At 38.4% G+C, this 25,301-nt stretch overlaps 1 protein-coding gene across 1 annotated transcript in view; it reads left to right on the top strand.

Annotated features, from left to right (window-relative positions):
- The first annotated feature begins 3,862 nt into the window (after positions 1 to 3,862).
- SLC28A3 (solute carrier family 28 member 3) overlaps positions 3,863 to 25,301 on the top strand; it is a 41,717-nt gene continuing 20,278 nt past the window's right edge. The window contains exons 1-6 of the mRNA XM_015849263.2: positions 3,863 to 4,295; positions 10,070 to 10,171; positions 15,705 to 15,787; positions 20,519 to 20,610; positions 22,069 to 22,258; positions 24,183 to 24,327. Of these exons, the coding sequence (XP_015704749.1) occupies positions 4,239 to 4,295; positions 10,070 to 10,171; positions 15,705 to 15,787; positions 20,519 to 20,610; positions 22,069 to 22,258; positions 24,183 to 24,327 (669 nt within the window). The 5' untranslated portion in view covers positions 3,863 to 4,238. The remainder of the gene's footprint in view (positions 4,296 to 10,069; positions 10,172 to 15,704; positions 15,788 to 20,518; positions 20,611 to 22,068; positions 22,259 to 24,182; positions 24,328 to 25,301) is intronic.

Raw genomic sequence — 25,301 nt, 5'->3', positions numbered from 1 at the left:
CTCAAGGATCACAATAGATCCATACATTCAATTCAAAGATGTGGAGAAAAACTACAGAATTAGAGTAGTATGGTTAGGTTGTGGTTGGAGTTGATGATCTTTAAGGTCTTTTCTGACCTGAGCAATTCTATGATTAAATTGCACCCTGTGATCAAATGTGCCAAAATTAAAAGTAATGGCCATGAAGGCATAGGATCACATCACTTAAGTAGTAGGAAACGTTTGTATCTAGAGACTTTGTGTAATATGTATCAGTCAATTACAGAAGTGTTTCCTGTGTTAGTTGGGTCAATAAGAACTAGTTATTTCTGCAATAATATTGTTGTGCATCACCAATCACTGGATCTAGGTAGCAAAAATGAGCTAGAGGGAGTTCTGTTGTTGAAAAAGCTGGTAGAAAAATTACAAATTAAATACAGTTAGCTGGAATAGATTATGGTTTTGTCTGTCAGGAACATAAGGAAAAGTTGTCTTCAGGTTATATTACGTCAGTTTTATGGAATAGATTGCTTTCACTAGCAATATATTTAAGAAATTCAAAATGGTCATTAGGTCAGCAAATATTTAACTGAAAGGATACTAATGAACCACAAGCACACATAACCTGCTGTGTGAAAACATAATAAACATGGAAGATGAGAGCTCTGGATTTTTTTGAAGCAGAATAGAACAAGATGTGCAAAATAGAGTTTGCAAATCTAAACTACCCATGGAAAGATTAGCTGTGGAAACACAGGTTCTGCTGGCAGAAGGATTAATCCTCTGGGTGATTATATGCTGTTGATTTTCCAAATCCACTTATGTTCTACTACATCATTCACCTTGACAGGTGAAATACTTAATGTGTGGCAGGAAGTGGCAGCTCCTTATAGTAAATTGTGATTGGAATATATATTTTTTTTTTTTTTTTTTTTTTTTTTTTTTTTTTTAACTCTTAGGCATAGATACAAGTTTGGCATCTCAGAAAAGACAGAAGACAGGCAGAAAAGTGAGATAGGTGAAACAGTGCTTTGTTGGAGCCTCCACAGTGCTTTGTCGGAGCCTCCAGTCTCCAATGTAAGTTTCATTTTAGCTGACAAAACTGGTCCAGCAGCAGTGCTGAGAATCTGAGGCACCTGCAGCTGCCCTACAAATGTGCTCCAGGCCAAACCCTCCCCAGAAAGCCATACTCAGCTTCTTATCAGGATGATAACAGCTTTTGCTGTGTTAAGAGCAGTGTGTTAACAGTGGAATTTAGCCACTGTTGGCTTCTTCCTCTCATCAGCCTCTGCAAAGACTCGAATTTCTAAACAGCTATTAAAAATTGAAAAGAACATTCTAAATGGTGCCTCTCCCTCCCCAGGCATTGGTAGTTAAATAAATAAATAAATAAATAAATAAATAAATAAATGAAAATCCCTGGAGTTCTGACTGAGTGAACATGTTGTTCTTGGCTGGTGTAGAATTTTACAACCCTGGGAATTCTCTTTTCTTCTGAGGCATATTTTACTTCAACTCTGCATCTGGTCAAAATGCGTAAAGCATACAAATATGGAAAATACCAAATTATTCTTTATCATGCCTAGGTGTTTCAGTGAATTGATTCTCTGATATTTGTAGGAAAAGGTTCTTTCTTTCTTTTAAAAAGTTTTTATGTTCATCCTATTTCTTTTAAGTTGCCTTCAGCACTTTATTTAAAAGAGATGACCTTTAACAGGATCATACCAGATGTTCTCATTACATCATGCTGAGAGACACTACATTTTTCTCTAGTAGATCTAGAGAACCAATACAGGCAAGAGATTTAGCTCAGTCAATTCAAGTAAATAGGTTATATTCAAACTCATTTGTCTTCAAGACTTCATTTCCTCACTGGGCTTATTTGCTCTTGCTGTAGACACACGGAATATCTATTAAAAACTACAACAAATGCATATTCTTTTTCAAATTTATTCATCATATTGATCTTGTGACATGTAATTAAAGCAAGACTGCTAATGAAGATATATGAGAAATAAATAAATAAATAAATAAAGAAAGAAAGAAAGAAAGAAAGAAAGACAAGTGGGTAAGTAATTTGCCCCAAAATAACTTTCACTGTTTTGGTTCTATAGCCTTATTAAAGATCTTCTTCTACTTCCTCTTTGAAAGCACACACAACTCAAGTCTTTTTGCAGGCCTAGTTGGATGTATTAGATGAAAAATATTTCTTATAGCAGTATGTTATATGAAGAGTACTGTACTTAAAGAAAAATACTTTGGGTAAGATACATTCCATTCCTTTTTTCCCTACTAAATTTATTATGATAGTAAGAAGGCTGTGAGGCAAGAGGACTGGAAGCTGGGGGTCCTGGTCTAAGAAGTAAATCAGGGCACAATCCAGAGCTTTACTGTGCTGAAAACATAAGCCTGAGTAAGCAAAAATAGGTGGAACAATACAAAGATTTAAAAAAAAAAAAAAAAGTAGAGAGAGAGATAGGACATCCTTTCATCCTTTTTGCATACACTGCAAGAGTAAATCTCCCACCAGGTGCTGAGATACAAGAAGCTGGAAGATGCCTTGCAAATAAAATCATTTATACAGAGGCTTGCAAATAAGATGCCCTTGCTCACAAGTTGTGCAGAAGCTTGCAAATTCCTTTCCACTCAGTCTGTACACTCTCACCAGATAAAATTTTAGTTACAAAAGTCTACAGACTTTTGTAAGACAACATGAACTTATGAACCTTGGATTTGCTACACAGACCTAACAGGTCACAGGCAAGTGAGAACAGGTATATTTTAGGCAGACTGGGAAACCTGTAACTTCTAAGAAATTCAGACAGTGCTACCAAGAACTTAGGACTAAAGGGAGACTGCAAAGTCTGACACTTTGAAATCTCATAGGGCTATGTTCCAGTGGACTATCCCTTTATATGAATAAAAAAAAAAAAGTTAATGACCCCTCTATCTCTTTTTGGGTTAAGGATAATTGAGCAAGCCTACTGGAGGAGAATTTTTCAAGCATACCTTATATTTAACTACAGGGTGCTTTGTCCAAAGTACACTTTGCTTTCAGTATTCTGAGAGTTTGCTAACATAAAATGTAATTTGAAGGACTAAACTTTGCACTAAAATGAACAAGTCATTGTCATCCTGACACTTTTTCAATGAAAAAAGAACCAGTTTTAAAGATGATTGAATGTGTTGCCAGAAGAAGAACAACAGCAGAAAGCAATTGTGTATTGATCTAGATACTACTGCAAGACTTTCTTCCAGCTGTGCAAGTTTAGACTTCAGATTTTAGTACTGAAGAGTGTGGATCTGAAAATGACTCAGCGCCACATTTCCTCTGTCATCTTCCTTGTGATAGTAAAAACATTTCCAAAACTAGCAGGGAGATAGAAGGCAGGAAGTAAGAGAAAAACAGCAGAGGTATGCAGTAATCAGTGGGCCATTATATCAAACTCGTTAAAGATTTTAGCAGCTATTTTTGTTGCCAAATAGTGTGCAAACAAAAAGAGGCAATTAGTCACAGAAATTGTTCTATTCACGAAATATATACAAATGGAACAAGCATTGATTCCAAAACCTGAAAGCTCAAAAGATTCTTAATTGTATATTCTGTTTTCCTGTGTTTGAACAGGGAAGAAGTACCCATCTTTTTAAGCAATAGTTAGATTCAAAGACCATATGCTGCAAATATGATTTATAGAAAAAATAAAATATATTTAGATTATTCTCAGAAAGATGCATCACCTTATTTTTCACAGAGTTCTGCTTTTCCACAGTAGTCAATTGTATTTTTATTCCTAAAACAGGACATAATTTTTTGCTCTTTCACTGGAAATGGAAAAACACATAACATTTTCAGTTTCCAAGAAGAAATTTTAAAAAATAAAAAATAAATTTAAAAAAGACAAAAACTGTACTGACATCATAAAGATCTGGGTGGAGAAAATTTTCCATTCACAATTTGCTTCCCCAAGCAAGAAGCCCTGTGAATACATGACATGCCAGAGAGACATCTACCTTTCAGAGAATGAAGAAATCCTCACTTCCTTTCTCAAGAAACACTGAATTAAATCTCCCTCACCAGCCAAAAGAGGCCGTCCAAGGGAGAGAGGAGGTGGAGCAAGAAGTAAGCAAGTGCAACCTGAGAATCCTTCCATTTAATTAGTCTTCAAGAGGTAATCACAGACCAGACTCTGGCTGCTGTTGTCCTGTGCTGGAAGTAGATTTCAAAACGCATCCAAAACTCTTGTGTCCATGCTGGGTACATGGAGCTGAAGGAGACCACACGTGATCACTCAGGAGTGCACAATTTGACTTTCCAGGTAAGCAAGGTTTCTTTTGTTCTGTTGGGAAAACACTTAGAACAATGAACAAAGCTTACTTCAGTCCCTGAACACTCTACATGCTTTGCATTGATGTCTTGCCAAAATATATGGCTTTTATACAAAAAGGCAGAGATACAACTGACATAGGCTTCTCTTGCTCCCTCCATTACTTGGTATATTGGTATCTTTGAGAAGTCTTCTGACTTGGTAACATTTGATAAGCTGACAGGTCTCACAACTAACTCATCCAGTTTTCTTCTTATACCAGTACTGCTTTTTTTCTTAAGTATGCTTGATTTTCAGTCGTGTTGAAAAGATCAGTGTTGTGCAGCAGACAGCAAAGCAAAGTACATTAATAGCATGAGAAAAATATTCATAGAATCAGAGCAGGGCATACTTTTCTTCCATTTGTAGTATAAGTGTAATGCATGTTTTGCTCCTGAGAAGAATGGAGAGTGGAGGTAAGGAGTCAACACAGAAGTTTCTGCATATCATGCCGACAAGGGAATGTTAACAGCCATTTTAAAAAGCAGATTACAAAAGCTGAAGCACAAAATAACACTAGTGTTAGTTATTGTTTCTCAGTGCTTGGCATCCTTGCACTGTCATAGGAATTTCAGAGTGGGAACAAAAAGAAACCTGTGAATCCTCAGAAAGGCCAGTTCACTGTCCTTTATTTCAGAAAGTAGAACAGGCAAGGGAAAAGTTGTAGATATAAAGACTTCTCCAATGACAAAATACTCCTTGCTCTTTCCCAGCAGCCTTCAATTCTTGCACTGTCTCAGAGCCCAGCTAACAGGAAGGGCAGCCTGCTGTGGGCGTTAATATCAGCCAGCAGTATCCAGTACAGAAGAATATTTGCAGATGCTAAATATGACGTAGCACCAGTGACATACAAGCATTTTATACTAATAAATATTAATTGGGCTATATGATACACACACACAAGAGGCTGACTTGATAATGTGCCAGCTGAGGAATATCTGGGATGTAAGGGAGCTAGGGGCAATTCCCTACTCCCATCAGTAGTTAGTAATTCACAGTAAGTGGGACTGCTTCAAGAGGAGAGAGTGGTAACTCTTAAAACATGATAGCCTGGTAGTCAGGGAATTCTCCTGGGTAATCACAGTGCTCTCATCACATCTCTGCTTCAGAGCAGGTAGATGAGCAATGTGAACCTGGGTTTCTCTCAATTTAAATTGTTGAGGTAAGAGAGAGCATCATCCTGGCTTCATTTTCACATAAAACAGGGGCCTGAACCAACTTGTAAAATCTGTGCATACAAACCCATGGAGGAGAGGAGTCCCTCCATAGGTGCAGAAGCCCAGTGCCAAGTACTCTTGATCTTCCCAAATCCCAAATCAATACATTCTTCAGCAGTCTCTGTGGTGTGACTCTGGTAAACCTCTGTTTTGTGCAGCTACCTCACATGGTCAGTGTGCACGTAACCCAGGTGCCTCTTTTCCTCCTCACAGCAGAAGTTTGCAAGAGCCTGGAAATCTCTGATTTAGATAATCTAAGTGCCAGACTATTGAGACCATCCATTAGTGAATACTGGGCTTTGAGTCAGATTTTCTGGTGGTTTGAATTTGTTTGATTTTTTCCCCCTCACTTGGGACACCAGAAGGAGTAAATGTTTATGTTGTTCATCTCTGACTCAACATGTAACTTACTCTGAGGAAAATAAGATAGAGAAGGAAATAGGTAAGTACTCTTTACAATTATCCACAATAACGTCATAATATATAGAAAAACTAGTGTATCCCTTGCATTCAGCCTGGGTCAGTTTACTTCTCTGATAGCACCAGCAGGAGGATCACCATCAACATAGAATCATAGAATGTCTTGGATCTAGTTCCAATCTTCTTGCTGTAGGCAGGAACACCTCTCACTAGATTAGGTTCACTGTAGCTGCCCTAAGGATTTCCCACTGATAAGCCTAGTAATGCTAACAGTAACCTTGAAACTTAGATTTTTTATACCTAGTTTGTGTTCATCGTCTATTTAAAACACAAAGGTTTTACTTAATTAGTTCTGATGATTCAGATCGCTGGTAATGATGTTAAACAAAAAGTCATAAATCCCTCAAGGAACAGTAAAAGCTGGCTCATACAAAAAAAAGGTAGGTGAAATTAAAAAACAAACAAACAAACAAACAAAAAAACCCAACACCCTGACTCATGGAGGAACTTGGAGTTACAGCATAAACTAAATACTATGCAAAGAGCTGACCTGCAGCCTGTAAATATTTATTGTTCACTGGCCTTGATTGATGGTGTTAAGATGCATTATGCAGTCAGAACCGGTTTCTGTAGCCTTGTGCATCGTGCTTTCAAGAAGCTTACCGGAGGAAAGATCCCTCTTATAACTGCCTTTTACTGATAAGGACATTAGTACTTCCATGACATAGCAAGCTTTTATAATCTATTCCATTCAAGCATACATCCTTACAATATATCTTAAAAAACGCCTTTGATAAATCTCTGTATTTATTGCTATCAAAGTCTCCTGAATATTTTCATGTCCTTGGTTAATGAAGAGTAAATGAACTATTAAATATTTCCATTTCTTGGACATCATTGTTTAAATTTTCCTGGAAAATTATGAAGGCATTGTACTGTATACCACCACTAGACCCGGGTAGGAAAGCATTTGATGTTGGCCCACATTTTTTCAAACTTGCTTCTCAAAGCTATATTTGTTTTAACGAAAAATGCTTAGAAGTTTTCCTCCTGTGAGATGCTGCTCTGTTCCTTGTGGGAAGTAGTAAAAGGTGGCCATACCTCTAGGGTCTTTTGTGCTCACACAAAATTTTTAGGACTTTTGTCCCTGTGTTTTTCTTTGTGTGCTTGTTTAACACAGTGCCACAACTAGAGTGGTCATACACACCTCATCATCTTCTCAAGAATGTGAAGATGTTTTCCCCTCTTCCATTTTTTCCAGATTTTGCTTTCTGTTTTTCACACACTTAATTGTTCTGTTTCTTTTTAATGGCTGCCACTTGTGCCAGTCTGTCATTATAACTTGTTCATCCAGCATTTCAAGATGCCATTCAACTGCCCTACTCAGTGCAGACAACTTGAGCTTTTAAAGAAAACTCTAACATACTCAGAGGTCGATGAGCTTAATTTACAACACATTTCAACACGTGAACTCTGTGATTATTGATTAGAAATGGTTCCCCTCGGTATTCAAGATTCATTTCATATCTTTTACAGTGGTGACAATGGCTAATCAAAAACAGTTCACGGGGGCGACGAGGTGGGGGAGGGAGGGAGAGGGGCGTAGAAAGCTCAGGCAAATGGTCTTAAACTGCACTGAATGCTAAAAGATTAGCAAAGGTTTGAGCTGTAAACTAGGTGCTTTCGTTTCAATTTACTGAAAACAATCCAAACAAAAACATTTGCTTCTGGAGGACCTCATGCACTGAGTTCCTTAAGCACTCTGATTCTAATCTCAAAAGCTAATTTGATGATTCACCTTTAAATGCAAAATAGTTAAAGCAAGTGCCTTGGACGCGCTGACGGCCAATCTGTTGTAATCGCTAACTGGCAGGGTAGAAAACCATCTGGAGTGGACATAGTTGTTAAAAGCGCAACCGAAAGCGAGTTTGTTTGAACTCTTTTTAGAAACTACTCTTCTTTGGAAAATCAAGGAGGAGATAGGAAGGGACCTCGAAGAATGTAGCTATTCAAAATGCTTGGTGAGCGAACAGCTTATCTGTGGAACAGAATGCTGACGCTGAAAGAGCACATTGCGTATAAGTACAAGATAAATCCATGCTTTTGCTATTTAATCAAATGTCCTACAAATGGGAAACTCCCATCAGGAAGGTTTAGTAGAATGTGAAATTTGTGCGATGCTGGTCATACTTGCTACTATTCAAAGTAAATGAAGCAAATCTGTGACCTTTTCCTTGTATGTTACCGGAAAGAGGATTTTCACATTCACTTACAGTAACTTGTTTTTAACTTCCTGCTTCCTTGTGTCGCTGAATATCGAGTTAATTCAGAAATGGCTCTGCATTTCCTCCTGTTTTATGTTTTATTCTTTTAATGGGGAAGTGGATGGAAGTAAACACAAGCAAATTAAGCAGATGCTTCTCTGTGATGGGTACTCTGGAAGCCGTCTATAGTACCTGTTGATAAACACACATACTGGTATACATACTCTGAAGAGTAGTAGGGGGAGAGAACATGGTGGGGTATTTTTTGTCACTTGAAAATTGCTAGTTTGATAAGAAATTTGTTAAATTCTTTTCCTTCAAGGCCTGGGGTCAAATAACATTAAAATAATGTGCTTTTCTCCAAATAGTATAACAAAATTTAAAATGGGAAGGAGAAAAGACGATTATTTTCCAATACATTAAAACTGCTGTTTCATGGGACTCATTCAAAAACTCTTCTTAGTCTGTTACTAAAACTCTCTGACCTAATCTTGCTATTAATAGAAATTAATCAGTTCGTACTAAATTTGGAATATGCCAGAAATGTGGTGTGATCCATTGAAGTGAGCACTTCTTATGCTTGCAGAAAGTAATACATTGCTATCATCCAATGTGCAGATTATTTAGTTTCAGCAACAAGGTCATCTACTATATTGCTCATACATTCATATATTTTAGTCACTCTAAAAATGAAACTCAAATGTAATTGTTGTGGTTGAGAACAAGGTTGTACAAAGCAACCTCTGGAGGTGTTTTTTTTTCCCAACACATTATTCAGTGCTTCTTGTCAGAAGACAGCAATCAGCATGCTTTCTGTTTTTCACATGTTCTTGAGCAAAAATCCTAAGAAATCTCTGCCCTTTCTTGCTCTCAGTAACAAGTGCTGAAATCTTCAGGGAGAACATTGTCCTTTGTGTTTATCAATTTTAGAACTGGATCGATTCAACTTCACTATTCTACGTAGAATCTCTTATATGTTAAATGTAATTCCCATAGTTAAGCATTGCTCTTGCTTATTTTGAACTGTGTGGAGTGTTCAGTAGAGGCTTGGGTTCTACTCCCATGCTTTAGAAGCATGGGCTGCAGGGCTAGCTATAGGAAATGTTTAAGACAGCATAGTTGGAAAATAGATGAGTAACAGGAGAAGGAATGGAAACTGTATTGGCATTTGGTTTATCAAGGCTACACCAGGTGAACAGACAGCTTTTGTGATGCCTCCCTCTTCTCTCAGTCCAAGAAACACTGTTCCTGACACTGAAATTAGAGCATCTTTAAGAATTACATTACTGAAATGTGTTCTGCATGATAAAAGAAAAAACTAATTTATATAGAAATATTATAGCAATACAGCTAACTGCTGCCTTTAAAGACACTCCTGAGTTTTATTCCAGAAGCAACTGAAGTACGTGTTGAAGCATTATACACTTATGCTGAGCATTAATAGATAGCATTATCTTGGGAAAAAAAAGATGCTAACAGCATGAGAAAGACACAAATAATCCATTTTGTTGTAATGGGAAGAATGGGCACAACTTTATTAGTGTGTTAAGCAAGTTCGGAGGCAAAGAATTGAAAATGCTGCTTTAGATTGAGAAAACAACAGATTGGCATTAGCTGAGTTCTGTTTGTGATCACCACAGCTTTGTGTAAAAGTGCAAGGACATGAACCTGTGCATTTTGTATACTGAGTTTGGGGCTCTTCTGTACTAGTAAAGTGAAACATGGAAGCTCAGGAATCATAGAATAAAACAGTTCTTACTCAACATAAGAAAAGGTTTCATTTTTGATTTAAACTGACACTATTTCTGGTCTTCTTGTATCCCAGAATGACAATGAAGGCATTGATACTGTAAACCAGGAAGATCTTCGAAGCAATTCACAGAGAATCAAAAATTCAGAACATGAGAAAAATGTACACACTAATCAGGTATGCTTCCAACTTTTTCTTTCTTTTGATGGGTGAAAAAAAACAAAGTACAGCTTTTAAAACAGCCTGATGTAAATTCATTAACACCAAATTCAGTGTGAGCAGCTGTTAAAACATATCCAAAGCAGATATTTTAACAAAACATGAATTTGATTTAAATTTGTAAGCTATCAGGGAAGCCAGTTTTGTTCCCTGAAATATGTTAAGGGAAAATAAAATAAAATAAAATAAAATAAAATAAAATAAAATAAAATAAAATAAAATAAAATAAAATAAAATAATAGAAAATTAACAGGATTCTGAAAAACTAATTTTTCTAGTATTGCAGTGGCTTTGTGCAAGATGCAAAACAGGTATCAGAAATGGTGTTCGGGGGAAATACTGTTGATAAAGAGTCAATACAGAAGTATTTTCTCCTGAAAACTTGAAAACAGAGGACCTGGAAACATTATTTGTTATTGATGCTCTCTTTCAGTCTTCATATATGTTCCTGTTTTGTGATCATGTCCACTTAACAAGTTTGATGATACTATCTGTAGCCAAATATAAGAAATAGAGCATTCCTGGTGTTTGATTTTTCCTTTCTTTTGATAAGTTCTGCATATGACCAGAGGCAGAAAATGCATGTTGCCAAAGAAATAACTCTGCTTTCCTCCTGCCTCTCAATGCTGAAGCAATTCTAGATTTTTAATGATGGAAGGGATCACCCACATTATTCTGGTACACAGACCTGGAAGCTGGACTGGGATGTGGGATCTTAGGAATGTGGCAGACAACGTCTGTATCTGCCTCTTCAAAAAAATCATCAAGAAGGAAAGCATCCAACGAATGGAGTAAAATAATTTTCAGAATTGCTGGAAACTGTTTAAAAACCCAGAAAAGTAGTGGCAGTCCATGAAAGCTCGATTTCTGTAAGTTACTCTGAAAGTGATGCCTTCTATTTATGCAGTGGCACTTGAAGAATGATCAGTCTTCAGTCCCTCCAGGAGTCCACAGAAAAATGGGAAGCTTTATGCATGTGAAGAATTTTGGAAGTAATATGAGCCTAAAGATGTACATATTTGATTAGATCCTTGAGTCACTGTCCCTGGAAGCGTTCAAGATACATGTAGATGTTGTACAAAGGGATGACATGGTTTAGTGGGGAATTGGTGGTGGTAGGTAGATGGTTGGACTGGAAAATCTTGGAGGTCTTTTCCAACCTTGGTGATTCCATGATTCTATTTATTTCCATGCAAAATACAACAGCTACAAAGTGTACGGTTAAATATGTTTGATAAAGGAAAGTCTGAACTACAAAACACTATTTCTCAACATAGTCATCACCATAAGCTATGCATTTTTGCTGGTAATGAACAAGAGCCTGCATGCTGCGCTTGTAAATATCTGCACCAGTGGAACTGAATGTCTGTTTAACAACTGCTACAATGGCATAATTGCTAGGAATATGTTGCCCGCATATCCCATCCTTCATTGGATTGAATAAATGGAACTCAGAAGATGACAAACCCAGACAGTATGGAGGGGGTGACAGGTCAGTCCAACCAAGATTGGCAATGTGCTTCATGATGCTTCAGCTGATATGGGGCCTGGCTGTAACACATTGCAAGAGAAAAGTTGTCTTCTCTGGACAGACTGTGGAAGTTTGAGCCTTCTGCTTATCTAGGATCACAATGTAGTGATCAGTGTCTTTGGTTTGTCTAGTTTGCAGGAAATCCAGAAAGATTACCCCTTTCCTATACCAGAACATAGTGCACATCACTCTATCCACTGAGACCTGTGTCTTGAACTTTTTCTCTGATGGGGAATTTACATGTCACCACCCCTCCCTCAGGCTGCTGTTTGAACTCCAACTCATTGTGATGACAGCACATCTTGTCACCAGTGATTACATGATTCAGGAAACTGTCACCTTGTACTGGCCCTATAGGTCCTAACAAACTTGCATACAGTGTTCTTTCTGTTCCTGTGTTCCCATCTGTGGGAACTGCATGGCACAAATTTTGTGATATTCCAATGCTGCTGCCATCATTTCCAAAGCACTGAAGCCAATATTCAGCTCTGTACACAGTTCCCTGATTGTAATTCATTAATTTGTGCAAATGAGTTGGTGGAGACTCTTCATTTCATGGTGTGACTTCTGTGCATGGCTATCTGGAACATGGCTTGTCTTTCACATCTCTGACACCACTGCTGAAATGCAACACCCACTGACTCACTGAGCTCACTTCCATTGTTTGGACTCCTTAAACCTTCAGTAAATCTTGATTAATGTCAGTGGGTGCAATTTTTTTCCATGTGCAGGAGTTTAATGACACACCTTTGCTTCATATACACTTCCATGTCAGGCACCATATTCTCAGAGTGCCTCTCTGCTGCCATCTGTCACACAGCAATAACACGTAACAAAATACTGGTGGGAAGGTTCAGCCTCTACTGCCATGCCACCAACATGTACCTCTGTCAGCAAGGACCAACATAAAAGAAATAAACAAGGTTCTACTTTCAGAGCAGCCCTTGTAAAACAAAACAAAACAAAACAAAAACAAACAACAAACAAACAAACAAAGTTTCCCACTGAAACAGTTCAGCTAACAGTGTTGAGTCAGTACTTTGCACCAGAGATATGTATATCTACACAGGCTTATAAGCACAGCATTTCTTTGTAAGGAAAGAGCTTATATGGCAGTTTTGGAGCAAATTAGAACATGATTTATGTGCCCCTAGTGGCAGAAGTCTATGTCTTTCACATAGGCCTTGGGTTAACCCCAACAAGTTAGTGTGCCCCAGTGGCGCAATGTGTGCCCCGGTGGCGCAGTGGTTAAAGACGCCGCCTTGCAACACTGGGGCCCGGAGTTCGAATCCCCCCTGTGGCGCAAGTGGTAGAAGTGCCGCTCTGCTGCACAGGCTCGAATCCCGGGGGCTGGACTCGATGATCTCTAAGGTCCCTTCCAACCCGCACGAAACTATGAAACTATGAAACAAGGACCTCAACCTCCCCAAATCTGGTATTATGTTTGGCCAAACTAAAAAGAAAGAAATGGTTTGGTTCCATTCACTTTTTCCCTTGAGCCTCTGCACAGAGTTGGACGCAATATGACCTTTGATTTCAGATCTTTTTAATACATATTTAAGACGGTATTTATGACGATAAGGATTAACATAATATTCAGGATCTGTTAAGATGTATTGTAAACAATTTAAAAAGTTAGAATGATACTTTTATGAACCTAAAGATCACTGAATTAAAACAAAAAGGTGATATTCTCAGGATGAATACTTGAAAACAAACTTTCCCAGATTTTACTTCCTGGAATCTTTATTGTACCAGTGTATTTCATGGATTTAAAGAATTGTGGTGCAGGTGGTGGGTGATCTAGGGGAACTCCTGGCCTTAGGATGACACAGCAGCATGGGGGAAAGGGACAGGGAGGTACAGTTTAGCTTTGGCCACATGTGAAGCGGATGTGTTGAGGACAGTGGTGGAGAGAGAAGTGGGAGGTGTGGGACACTGGTATCACTTGTAACCTGGGGAAAGGACACAGTTACCTACAAAATTGGAAGCATAGCTCTTCAACACAGAATGCAATCCACTCCTGATTTATAAGGTAGGCCTGAGATTTTTTTCCCTGCAGATTCAAAAACTAGCAAGAACTTGAAGTTGAGCTCAGAAAAAAAATGATATTTCTGTAGCCTTTGCACTCACTGTCCCTTAGAGGAGAAGGCAACTTTTTGCAGCCACTAGGAGGACTTATGCCAGCTACAAAAAAAAAAAAAGCACTTCAGCAGGTGGCAGGATCTGCATTTTCACATTTCTTTATTTCATAGTAGATATCAAAGAAAGAAAGAAGTTTATGGAAAATATGTCCATACCTTAGTGCACAGCTTCGCACTGCTTCACAACATCTGCACTGCTGTGTGATTTGTTATAGGGGAGTGAATAGCAATTTCCATGCATGTTTCCATGTTTCTACATGCCATTTTAATCACTGGCCACATGTCCATCCTTTGTCAGCTCTGCCCATGAGATTTTCTTGCCAGATGCTAATGGAGGGCTCACCAGAACTCTCAGTTGAGTGGCAAAATCTCAGAATGGGCAGGGTCATGCTCCAGGGCATACTCTGATATACAAAAAACAGCCCGGGGAAGAAAGCTGCTATAAATATTTGTAACAAAGAAAGGTTGAACTCATTAACAGGACAGCCCTGTAGGGACATTTCCTCCCTAGAGGAGGAGTCCATTATGTACCCAGGTCCATTATGGTCCATTATGTACCCAGAAACACAATGTTTGCCTTTGTGGAAGTTTCTAGACACCACGGAGCACATGACCTGTCAAGTTGGTCAGGGTGGGTGTTAAAACCAGCAGGCAGGAGGGCAGCTAGGCCACATGGCAGCATTCAGTTGCTGTGCTGCCTTTCAATGCCAAGGAGACTCAGCAGCAACTGGTGCCTGGGTGCCAGTTCCGCCTTAGTCCCTGGCATGAGCACCAAGGTACATACAGGTGGGATGGGCACCTGGTGGGCCTCTGAGTGGCACTGAGCCAGTTCCCAGAGGCATCTGAGAAGCCACATGCCTCCCAGACACTGTGAGAATGGCCACAGAGTGTGACAGACCTGAGTGCATGCTGCAGCACTGGAACAAAGCTTCTTGTCATTTTGGCAGTGAAATGGGGACTAACCAGAACATGCAAGAGCACAAAATGAGATGAAAAGAGGAGCTTCATAGTGTTCCAGATAATAAACTGCCTTGTTAGACTGCATTTAGACATACACAGTACAAGGTAAGATTAGCAGTCTAAAGCGAGCAGTGAGGTACAGGCAGAAACATCAATTTCCATGATAACAGAAAATCCAGGTATGAAACAGAAACAGGTTCTGGATTTCATGCTAAGCCTGTTGGCTGTAATGAAATATGCTTCTGGGTAAAGACAAGGTGTCAGCACAAGCACCTGTTTTTACAAATCACATGAACCCAGTACTCTGCCCTCCTGCCCACAGGCTTGGTGCCAGCTTGTGCCCAGCCCACAGGCCATGGCAGGAGCACAGCAACACCAGCAGGATGAGAAGGGTGCAGATATTGGATGTGTCCCTGTGGACAAGATCACACTGTTGTTCTAAGTGCTGAGTGAGCTGGTGCTCAGGCAGCTATTCAATCCCCACCTGTAGCATTCACACTTCAGTAGGCATGCAGAGCTGCTTTATATGGGTGCCTCTTCAGCTCTAAATAACTCTGGAAGGTGGGTTTTTTTTTCCTTTATTTTCTCTTTCGAAATCATGTGGAAGACTTGGGAAAGTCGGTAAGTCTGTAACTCTCATAACAGTCATGAGTTGGCAGTCACAGCTTAACTACTTCATTTGCCTACTAGTTATCACAGTGTTGGTGGCAGACAGGAGAACTGTAGCTGTGCACTCAGCACAGAAGGGGAAAGTCTTGTGACTGTTTCAGCCATCTGCCCGTGGGGATCTCAGTTTTTCATGTTACTTACCAAGCATGAGTCCCTCTTACAGTGTTGGTACTGATCTGTTTTCCAGGAGGATGAATTCATCAATATTGAGAGTGATCTGCATGAAAACAAACATGACTCAGCAGATGATGAGAAACTACGCTTAAAAGGGTAATGTCTTCTGGATGGGCAAATAATCCACTCACAGCCTAAGCAGTCATCTACCAGTGTTCCAGCTTCTGGAGCAAGAGCTGAAAACATTGCTGCCATACCCTTATGCAGTGCAGACCTTTGTATCACAATTCAAGTAATACAGAAACACAGTGTTTTTAAAATCACTTTACCTTTCAGCCAAAATGTGTGTGAAATTATGATTCTAAAGCCTCACAAATTGAGCCAGAAATGTGCATTTGCATCCCAGAAAGCCAATGGTACCCTAGGTTCCATCAGAACAGGGGCAGTCAGAAGACTGAAGAAGGTGATTTTCCCCCTCTGCCCTTGTGGGACTCCAGCTGAAGTACTGCATCCAGGTGTGGGGCCCCCAGTGCAGGAAAGACTTAGAGCTGTTGGTGAGGGTCCTGAGGAGGTCCAAAGGCTGGAGGGCTGGAGCACCTCTCCTATGAAGACAGGCTGTGAGGGAGCCTGGAAAAGTTCCGCCTGGAAAAGAAAATGCTGTGGGGAGACCTCACTGTGTCCTCCAATATTTAAAGGGAGATTATAAACTGGAGAGAAATCAAGTTTTTGCAATGGTAGATAATGACAGGACAAGAGGGAATAGTTTTAAACTAAAGGAGGAGAGATTTAGATTAGATGTCAGAGAAGTTTTTTACTGAAAAAGTGGTGAGGTGCTGGTTGTGGATGCTTTGTCCCTGAAAGTGTTTAAGAACAGCCTGGATGGGGCCCAGGACAACCTGATCTAGTGCTTGATTTAGTGGCTGTCAACTGTGCTTTTGGCAGGGGATTGCAACTTGATGAACTTTGAGAGCTCTTCCAACCCAAGCCATTCTACAACTCTAAGAAACTAAAGGAGTGTTTTTTGTTTTTTGTTTTTTTTTCCATTTTTAAATAAGCTACATTTCCAATATTCTGAAAGGGGCTTTTTAGAAGAAAGGCCTTAAAACACTGAACTTTTGCAGAAGGTCAAAGATTCAACATTGTTCTTCATTTTACGTAGCCTGGTTATCCCACTGCAAGTTGAGAGTAGATGCTAAAACAAAAATCATTTTGCTCTAGCAGAATTTCTGCTACTCATTCAGTGTCATTAAATCTACACAGTGAAAGTACACACTAATAGTTATTCATGGGTTAGTGTTCTGATGAGAACTATAAATCCTGTGTAAGACATCAAAAAAAGTGAGACAGGACACTTAAAATAATAATTTATGTCTTAATACTTTTCCATCAGACTGATGCATTGTTTAAAACCTTATAGAAATCATACTGTAATTTTTCTGCTAACCTACATTTCTGCGCTCTAATATACATCATGCCATTTCAGCTTTGAGTCTCTGTTTTTATCAGCTGATTCTAGATATTGACTTGCTGAATGTTCCAAACAGAAGTTTTTCTAACTCAGTCTGAAGAACTTGAAATGATCTCCTCTGAAGAACTTGAAATGACCTCCTGCCTGTACAAATGGCACAGTTGTATACAGAAGCAGTAACTGTAGAATTAATGCTTTTGAGCTGTGCATGAAGAACTTTCAAGAATATGTTTAGGCTTTCTGATGCCACTATATTATTAAAATCCTGCTTTGAAGAGCCAGCAAAATTTTCTAGATGTCCTTAAAGTCTTTAAATTTTCTCTTATTTCTTTTCTCTGTTCTTTGGAGATTTTGTATTTCCTATAGCAGTGCATAACAAGAAACATTTTCATAGCTAAACATTTTCAGTCTTTTTTACCAAAACAAAAGCTGAGATTTGATAGATCAAATGTCAGTGATATGTATCCAGTACATATTCAGAAATAAACTAATTGGACCATAAGTGTTGGTACACAAGTGCATGAATGAGATTAGTAGGATATGCCTCCGCAGACCCAAGCCCAGAGCCTCACTGGACCAGAAGGAGCTCGGCCCAGATAGGCACTTGGGCAGAGGTGAGGTTCTATATTTGTCACTAGTTCTTGTTTATTTGTACTCCCATGGAGAGCCAAGAGCTAAGTAGCTTTTAATTCACAGGGCTTTACCATTCTCTAGGTTATCTTGTTCTTCCAGCAATACCTGGTATCGTGCCCTTGGGCAGTGAGAGCTCCTTTGCAGACTGGAAGCTGAAGAGCACTTTGCCCTGTTCTAATTATATTCAGGCTGAGGCTTCTCCTATATTGCTGGGCAGTGCTTTAATGTGATCTAGTGTTTCATTTCTAGCTGCTCAAAAGGAGTATTCACAGTGTCCCTTAATTTTGAATGCATTGTTGATTTCTTTCAATAGATGGCACTGAACAGACTGTGATCTGAGACACAAAACCTTTGAAAGGTCTGATTGTAGATAACAAAATATGAGCACATTCACTCACAGAGTACATGCAGATCAGAACAAGTAAAATACAAACAGTAACAGAGTTGGTATGTGAAAATGTATCACATTAAATCTCTCATTTAAGTCTGTTTAAAATGCATTTGCTTTTCCAACGTCTTCAGTTAAGTAAAAGCCATCAGCACAGTGCTGCAGTATAAATCAATGGTCAGCCTTTAGCAAACAGTGTTTACTTAGCAAGAGAACCAAACATAATAAGGGAGATCATTTTCTTCTGCTACCTTTCAGAAACAGAGTTGTATATTTATAACATATATGTTGATATATTTAAGATATACTGCTATCAAAGGGATAATCACTGAACAGTTAAAGTAACAAGACAGAGAAAGATGCCAGATTAAATAAGAAATTGCAAGGAGTTGTAATTTTAAATAGTGATTTAAAATTCCAGGTGACTCATAATATATAGTAAGAAACCAAAGCTAATATTTTTTCCCTTTTATGTTGGTGGTGGTGGAAGAAAGATAAGTTTGATAAAATCACTCTGGATTATTTATGCATCTGTCTTTCCCCTTTTATTTCTTCTCTTGTATCTAATCTCGCTGTTGAGACTGAGTCGATAACATAATTTTCTAACAAATAAAAGCAAAGGACTGTGATCTGTGAGGCAACAGGAATTTTTAGGGGGAAAAAAAGTGGAATATTAAGATTTCTCATCTTAATGTTCTAAAAGTTACATTTTGAACTAATGAACAAGAATGTTCCTTCTCTGCTGAAAACTGAGTATACAGTGAGGCAAAAAAGTAGGGTATTCATGCTGAATGTCAGCACGTATCTGACTCCAGATGCATCTGATTTTTCAACATGTACAGTCTGGACAATTAGCAGCTCTAAACATATTGTTGCTTTTATAAGCTGTAAGAGTGGGAGACATGACTTTACAAGGACACAAGCTATAGCTGTGATTTCATTTTCAGCTTGTGCAATACTAATGGATTTATTAAGCTACAGCTTTTGTGACTAAAATACACCTACATCATCAAACATTTAACATCAGAAATCTATGCTGAATTATTATCTAAAATGCTGTTTCCCTTAACCTCAGCCTTCCTCATGAAATCACTTGGTGTTACCACTAGTAAGATGAGAAAAGAAAAACAAAATCAAGTATTTAATAATTGCAAGAACAGACACTAGAAAAAAATGTATTAGAAATCATTTTACCTCCCATGAACTGAAGAGTCTTAGGTGAATGCTTAGTGTAAGAGAGCTGCTCCTAAAGTAATGCCTTCTATTTCTTTATGTTGGCCCACAGCATCAGAGGTGGATATTGGTGGTACGGCAGCAGAGGCTGAACCTTCCCACCAATATTCTATTACTTTTTGTTGCCATGTGACAGATGGCAGCAGAGAGACAGTCTCGGAAAATGGCATCTGACATGGAAGTACTGATGTAGCCAAGATGTAGAACTGAATTCCTACATACTAAAAAATCGAACCCATTGGCATTCACTGATGCTTGCTGAAGGTTTATGGAGACCAAACAATGGATGTGAGGCAGTGGTTGATACATTTCAGCACTGGTGACAGTATTGTGAAAGACAAGCCATTTTCCGAATAGCCAGCAGATATCTACAAGCACAGCATGCAGACTTGTTCATCACTGGTTAAATGCATCACTGGCTGATGGTGGTGACTATGTTGAAAAACACTGTTTTATAGCTGAGAATTTACTCTATTAGAAAGATCTATTGTGCTCCTGTAGCTGTTGTAGTTTCTGTAGAAATAAATGACAGGCATTACTTCCAGACCAGCACAGGTAAGTAACAAATTTTAAAATCCAGAAACATCTGTGCTCACTATACTAAGATTTTTGCTTTATATCGATTATTTTGCATCCATAAGTGCAGGTGGAAGCTACAAGCCTTGAGGCAAATTATTACTGTCAAATTGTCACAGGAAATTTTCCTCTAACCTTGGGCCTTCACAACTACAGCAAAACAGCCACTCCATGTAGCAATAACTGACTACACTAACAATCTCTGTGGGTCTAGTAATGGGCACTGAATCTTTATCTAGTTTACACAAACCTTGTAAACAGAGCTCCTCACAAGTAGAGCTGGCAGAACTGGCCTGCTAACTTTGGCTCATCATGTAGATACCTGCTGGACTGGCCTATTAGATAACTGATTGATTTTCCTTTTTACTTGTCCAGCAGCAAAGCAGAAAATAATCACAAAAACCTTAGTAGATATCAGAATGATTTTTCCTTGGCACTTATGAATCCAAATTCAGCTTTTACTCCAGTTAAAAATATTCCAGTAGATAAATTTACACCAGTAGTCAATTTAAACTGTTAAATCTGTGGAAACCACTTTTTTATCTGCAGCTCAAGTTTTCTGATCTGTTTGTTTTTTATGTTTTTCTAGGCTTTTAGAAAAGAAATACGATAAAGCCTGCAATTTTTTCAAGAAACATAGAACCAGAATTAACTATGTGATGTATAGCATTTTAATCACAGGTACAGTATATTACACCCAGTGTTTGTGAACCCTTATCTATTTACCTATTTGAGACTGTAGACTGTGCTTGTCTGACACACACACACCCACAAAAGAAATAATAAAATAATAATTTTTTAAAAAAATACTCTTGACTACCTTAAAAATGCATATGAAACAAGGTTAAAATGAATTTAGTCCCAAAGAAAGCTCTAACGTGGAAACCTCCGTTCATTTCCAAACATAACAAGAGCATACATTGCTCCTTCAGCATGTCTTAACTTTGACTAGCTGTTATTCAGGGCATAAAGGGTAGTTTAGTCTCTGTGTCTAGTCAGTTAGCAGCCGAGACCACGTGGCTTGCTAAATTACAATGTCAGGAACTGCTCAAAACCATGAAATAACCTAGCAAGTTTCAGGAACCAACCTGGATAAGACTTAAGTCCATAGGAAATGAAAGCTTTTTGTTCTGACCTTTCTTAAGCAAACAGCAAATGTTTTCTGTAGGAAATATTCTGATGTATGTCAGCGTGCACTGCAAAGTAATTCAGATATTCTTGCTTGTTGCTTTCCTAATTATCCAGTAGGTTGGTTTGTTTCCTTCCACTTCACCAAGCTTCTTTTTGAGATCTTTCTTTCTACTTGAACACTTACTGAGAACATGTAGACCTAAATCATGTCTGTGAGACAAGCATCAGCATAATATAAAGTGGTTATAAGAGAGACTCTTGTGTAGTGAATGTCCTGTCCTAGTATCAGCTCATCTTTGTCATAGTATGAACGCACCTTGGCTCGAGAAAGGAGGTGAGGTCCAACACTATGTCAGGGATTTATAGATTAACTCAATGAAAACTGCCTACAAAAATCCGTAGTTCTTTCTTACCTGACATAGAAAAAAAACAGATTATTATTTAGAAGCATTGAAAGTTTCATTAGCAATGAAATAACAGATGACAAAGTATTTCCTTGCTACTTTATGAAATAGATAAACTTCTTTTAAGCTTCCCAGTTATTTCAGAGGCCCATCAGATTAGGAAATTGGCAAATTTTTCTATGCATTGCTTCTGATCTTACTGGATAAACTCATCCTCTTGTGAAAGAAAGAAGATGAATTATTTGTAATTCACTGATTTTAATACAGGACAGAGCATTTCTATAGGTGGTTTTATTTTCTCAAGCAATGAATATATTTGATATGAACTTGACTTGGTGAAATTGTACATATTCTGCTTCCACAGAAGAATGCCACTGAAGAACAACCCCACCATTTCCAGCAGTACAGTTTATATCAATGAACATACATACAGTACTATCCACAAAAGCAAAATTTCTCAATATTTAGAAGAGTCAGAAAAGCACCAAAGCACTCAAAGATAAGATTAGACCTGACTTTAAACCTTATCACTGAATTTAATATTTGATTCTCTCTATAAAGAATCAAGACATAACTGACATGTATACTTACGTTTCTGTGGCAGCTTACTTGGCAGCAGTTATTGCAGCCTGCAGCTTGGATTTTCAGAGAGCCTTGACACTCTTCATCATTACCATCCTAGCCATCTTCTTCATCTGCTGGGATTTTTTAGTAGCGAAGTATGAAGACAGAATTGCTGCATTTTTTTCTCCTGGAGAAAGATATTTGGAGAAACACTGGTTTTGGCTGAAATGGTAAATATGAATGACTACTTAAGCAAAAGAACAAAGTGTTAATTTACTCTTACAGATTTTTTAAAACTTAAGGTCCATAAGCAATGAAAGATAGATTAATCATCAAAAGTACAACATGATTAGATACTATACACAGACTAGTAAATTATTTCCACTTAAAGCACATCAGAAATATCTTTAATACTGCAGTGCAAAAAGCTTTCTTAGCAGAAAGAGTAAAAAATTTCTCAAATTAAGGTATGTTGGGATTGTTGCTGTGAAAAAATACATTCAGAGAAGTTCAGGGATGTTGTAGCCTTCTGTATTCATTCTACAAGTCAAAAATGTCATTGTCAGTCACTCAGAGAACTGTGAAATTTGTGAAAAACAAACAACAACAACAAAAACACCTTAACTCTAACTTTAGTAGACTGCTGAATACTGAAATGTGTTATTGAAGAACTACTTGTTTACATATCCCCATAGCAATGAGCTAAGAACTTTTTTGATTTAATCTTCAGAAGTTGGATCATAGCCATGTTTGGTGTTGTAATAACATCATGCAATCTTATTTGGAGTGGTAGATAAACTGTATATGCTTATATATGGTAGATTTTTAGTCCAAATACTTCTTAGCAACTATTAGGAGTATCTAACTTATTCCTGGGAAAATTAGGGGTGAAAGGAGGCTCACCAAGATTCTGAAGACCAAGTGAAATATCTTTAAAATAAAAAAAGATTGTACAATATCCTTCATTCTCTGTTGTGTCACCTCACCTCAGGGGGAGACTGAGCTATAAAGAGAAATCATTCCAGGTTCTGCAAATAACCATGAATTAGTCCTTCTCTTAAGATTTTTAATTGGTTTGTCCCAGGAGTATAAATTTCAAAGATGCTATAAAGATTGTGGTCCTTCTTCTCACATCAGTCACATCAGGTAGCAGCTGCATACAAATACCTACCTTAGGCAATTTGTCAGGGGAAGAAACAAAGAGAGTGGGAGAGTCCTGACAGGCAGATGGAACAACTCAGAGGAAGTAAGTGCATGTTCCATTAAATAGCATGTTCCAGATCAAGTGGTTAACTGTGGGTCGCAGATCACCAAGAGAAAGAAAGTCAGGTGCAGAAAGTGTTATTCAGCATTGCAATGGACAATTTTGCAAAGATGGACAATTAGCCTGTGGTACTTGTGATTTATATCAAAGGGAAATTTACACAGGTAAATGTAGCTAAACACCACTCAAATCAGTGGAAGCTAAACAGCAGTTGGACATAATTAACATGAAATAAATGGAACTGTTTAGTTTTCCCCTCTGTAACCCAGATGCCATGTTCCTCTACCTTTCAGGCTGTTATTAGAATAGTCACCCTAATATGGAACCACAAGTAGTTCTTTGTTAGTGGAGACTGATGGATACATTGCTTTCGTCATTGTTTCTAGAGTAATAAAAATTGTTGCAACTAAAAGTTATTATTCTAAACAGGCTACAGTAAATTGCAAAGAAGTAAGCAGTTTGCAGCCTGCTCTTCAGTGCTACGCATTTTGTGCGTCAGTTAATCTGCACAGTGCAGTTTGAAATGAAGCTCCTGCCCAGATCTAAGAAACTAGTCAATGGGGAAGACAGAAAGGGAGAAGAAGATGGAGTAGGAAAGGATGGGAAGTTTTCACATTTCACTTAGTAAACATAATGCCTAGGCAACAGTCACTTGTATTTTACTGAATGTTCCCAACCCTTTTACTCTGGGAGCACAGGATGACACTGAGGGGTGTGACTGTGACAGCAGCACAAAGACAGGATCCCGTTTGTGTACAAATAAATGTTTCAGCTTAATACTGGTGCTCAGAGATCTTTTTTACAGAGAGGTAAATGTCAGGGACAGACTGGAGGGAAGGAGTATCTGAACTCCTCCACAATGTAATGCCTGGCACTTTTTTATCTTGCAGGGTACTACGTGCAGTTCTTATTATAGCTATCATTTTCTGGCTCATCCTCGACACAGCAAAACAAGGATCTCATCAGCTGATCTCCTTTGGTGGGCTTGTGATGTATATTCTCTTGATGTTTATATTCTCCAAATATCCAATGAGAGTGAGTATTTAGTCTGTTTTGGATCTTTCTTATTTTAAGTGTAATATCTCAAAAACTATTTCCCTGTTCTAGGGCTAAGATCAGTAGCAGAAAACTCATTAAAACTAGAATTTAATCTTGTCAGAATATGTGTTTCACTTTGGAGGAAAGCCAGTCTACTCTGACATCTTGGGAAACACTCATGGGGCTGTATGAGCAGCTGGCCCTTACTTGTTCAGGCCATTTCCTGTCCTTTGAACTTGCAGAGCTGTGGGTGGGAATGCATTTACTTGGAGACCACGAGTGAAAGTCTGAGCAGGTTGCTCCTTGCCTCTCAACCTCAGCAGGCTCACCACCGCTTCCAGAATGACAGATGTATCTGACAATGTACATTATTGTCATGTCAAAGCACACTGCATGGAACTGGAGCTCTTGTTCTCTCATAAATTTGATTCCCACTGCAAATGCCAAACAGATTTCACTAAGAGATTGTTATAGGATCCTTGATGCCATTCATGTTAACTTTCCAACCGAGATTTCCACTGTAATTCTCTGCACCCCTGTGATATCACAAAAACCATGGCAACTCACCTCAGCTTCCAAAAGCTTTGTGCTCTCCAATGGGTCCTCGTTATACTTACTTTGTTCATATTATTACAATACCAACTGAATGAATTAACAAGAGCCATCTCAGAAATTTGTCTTGTTAATTATCAGATTCTCACCAATAAAAAAATAAATTAAAAAAAATTAAAAATATATATTAAAAAAAAAAAAAAGGAGAAGAGAGAAAGGGAGAGAGAAAGGAAGAGAGTCAGGAAGAACCCTGTCAAAGTAACACTTGCCTGCTGCCATCAAGTGTGTTTATTTCAGCTTTAAACTGTAACACAGGAAGAACTGTCTCCTTTTCTTTCTACTTGCTCGCTTGCAGACTGTATTGGTGAAATGGGCATGTTGACACCTATATAGCCAGATTTTTCACGCTTATCACAGAG

Source organism: Coturnix japonica, chromosome Z, assembly GCF_001577835.2.
Source record: "Coturnix japonica isolate 7356 chromosome Z, Coturnix japonica 2.1, whole genome shotgun sequence".
Lineage (NCBI taxonomy): Eukaryota > Metazoa > Chordata > Aves > Galliformes > Phasianidae > Coturnix > Coturnix japonica.
Note: the sequence above shows the minus strand (reverse complement) of the source record. Positions and strands in the feature narration are given on the sequence as shown.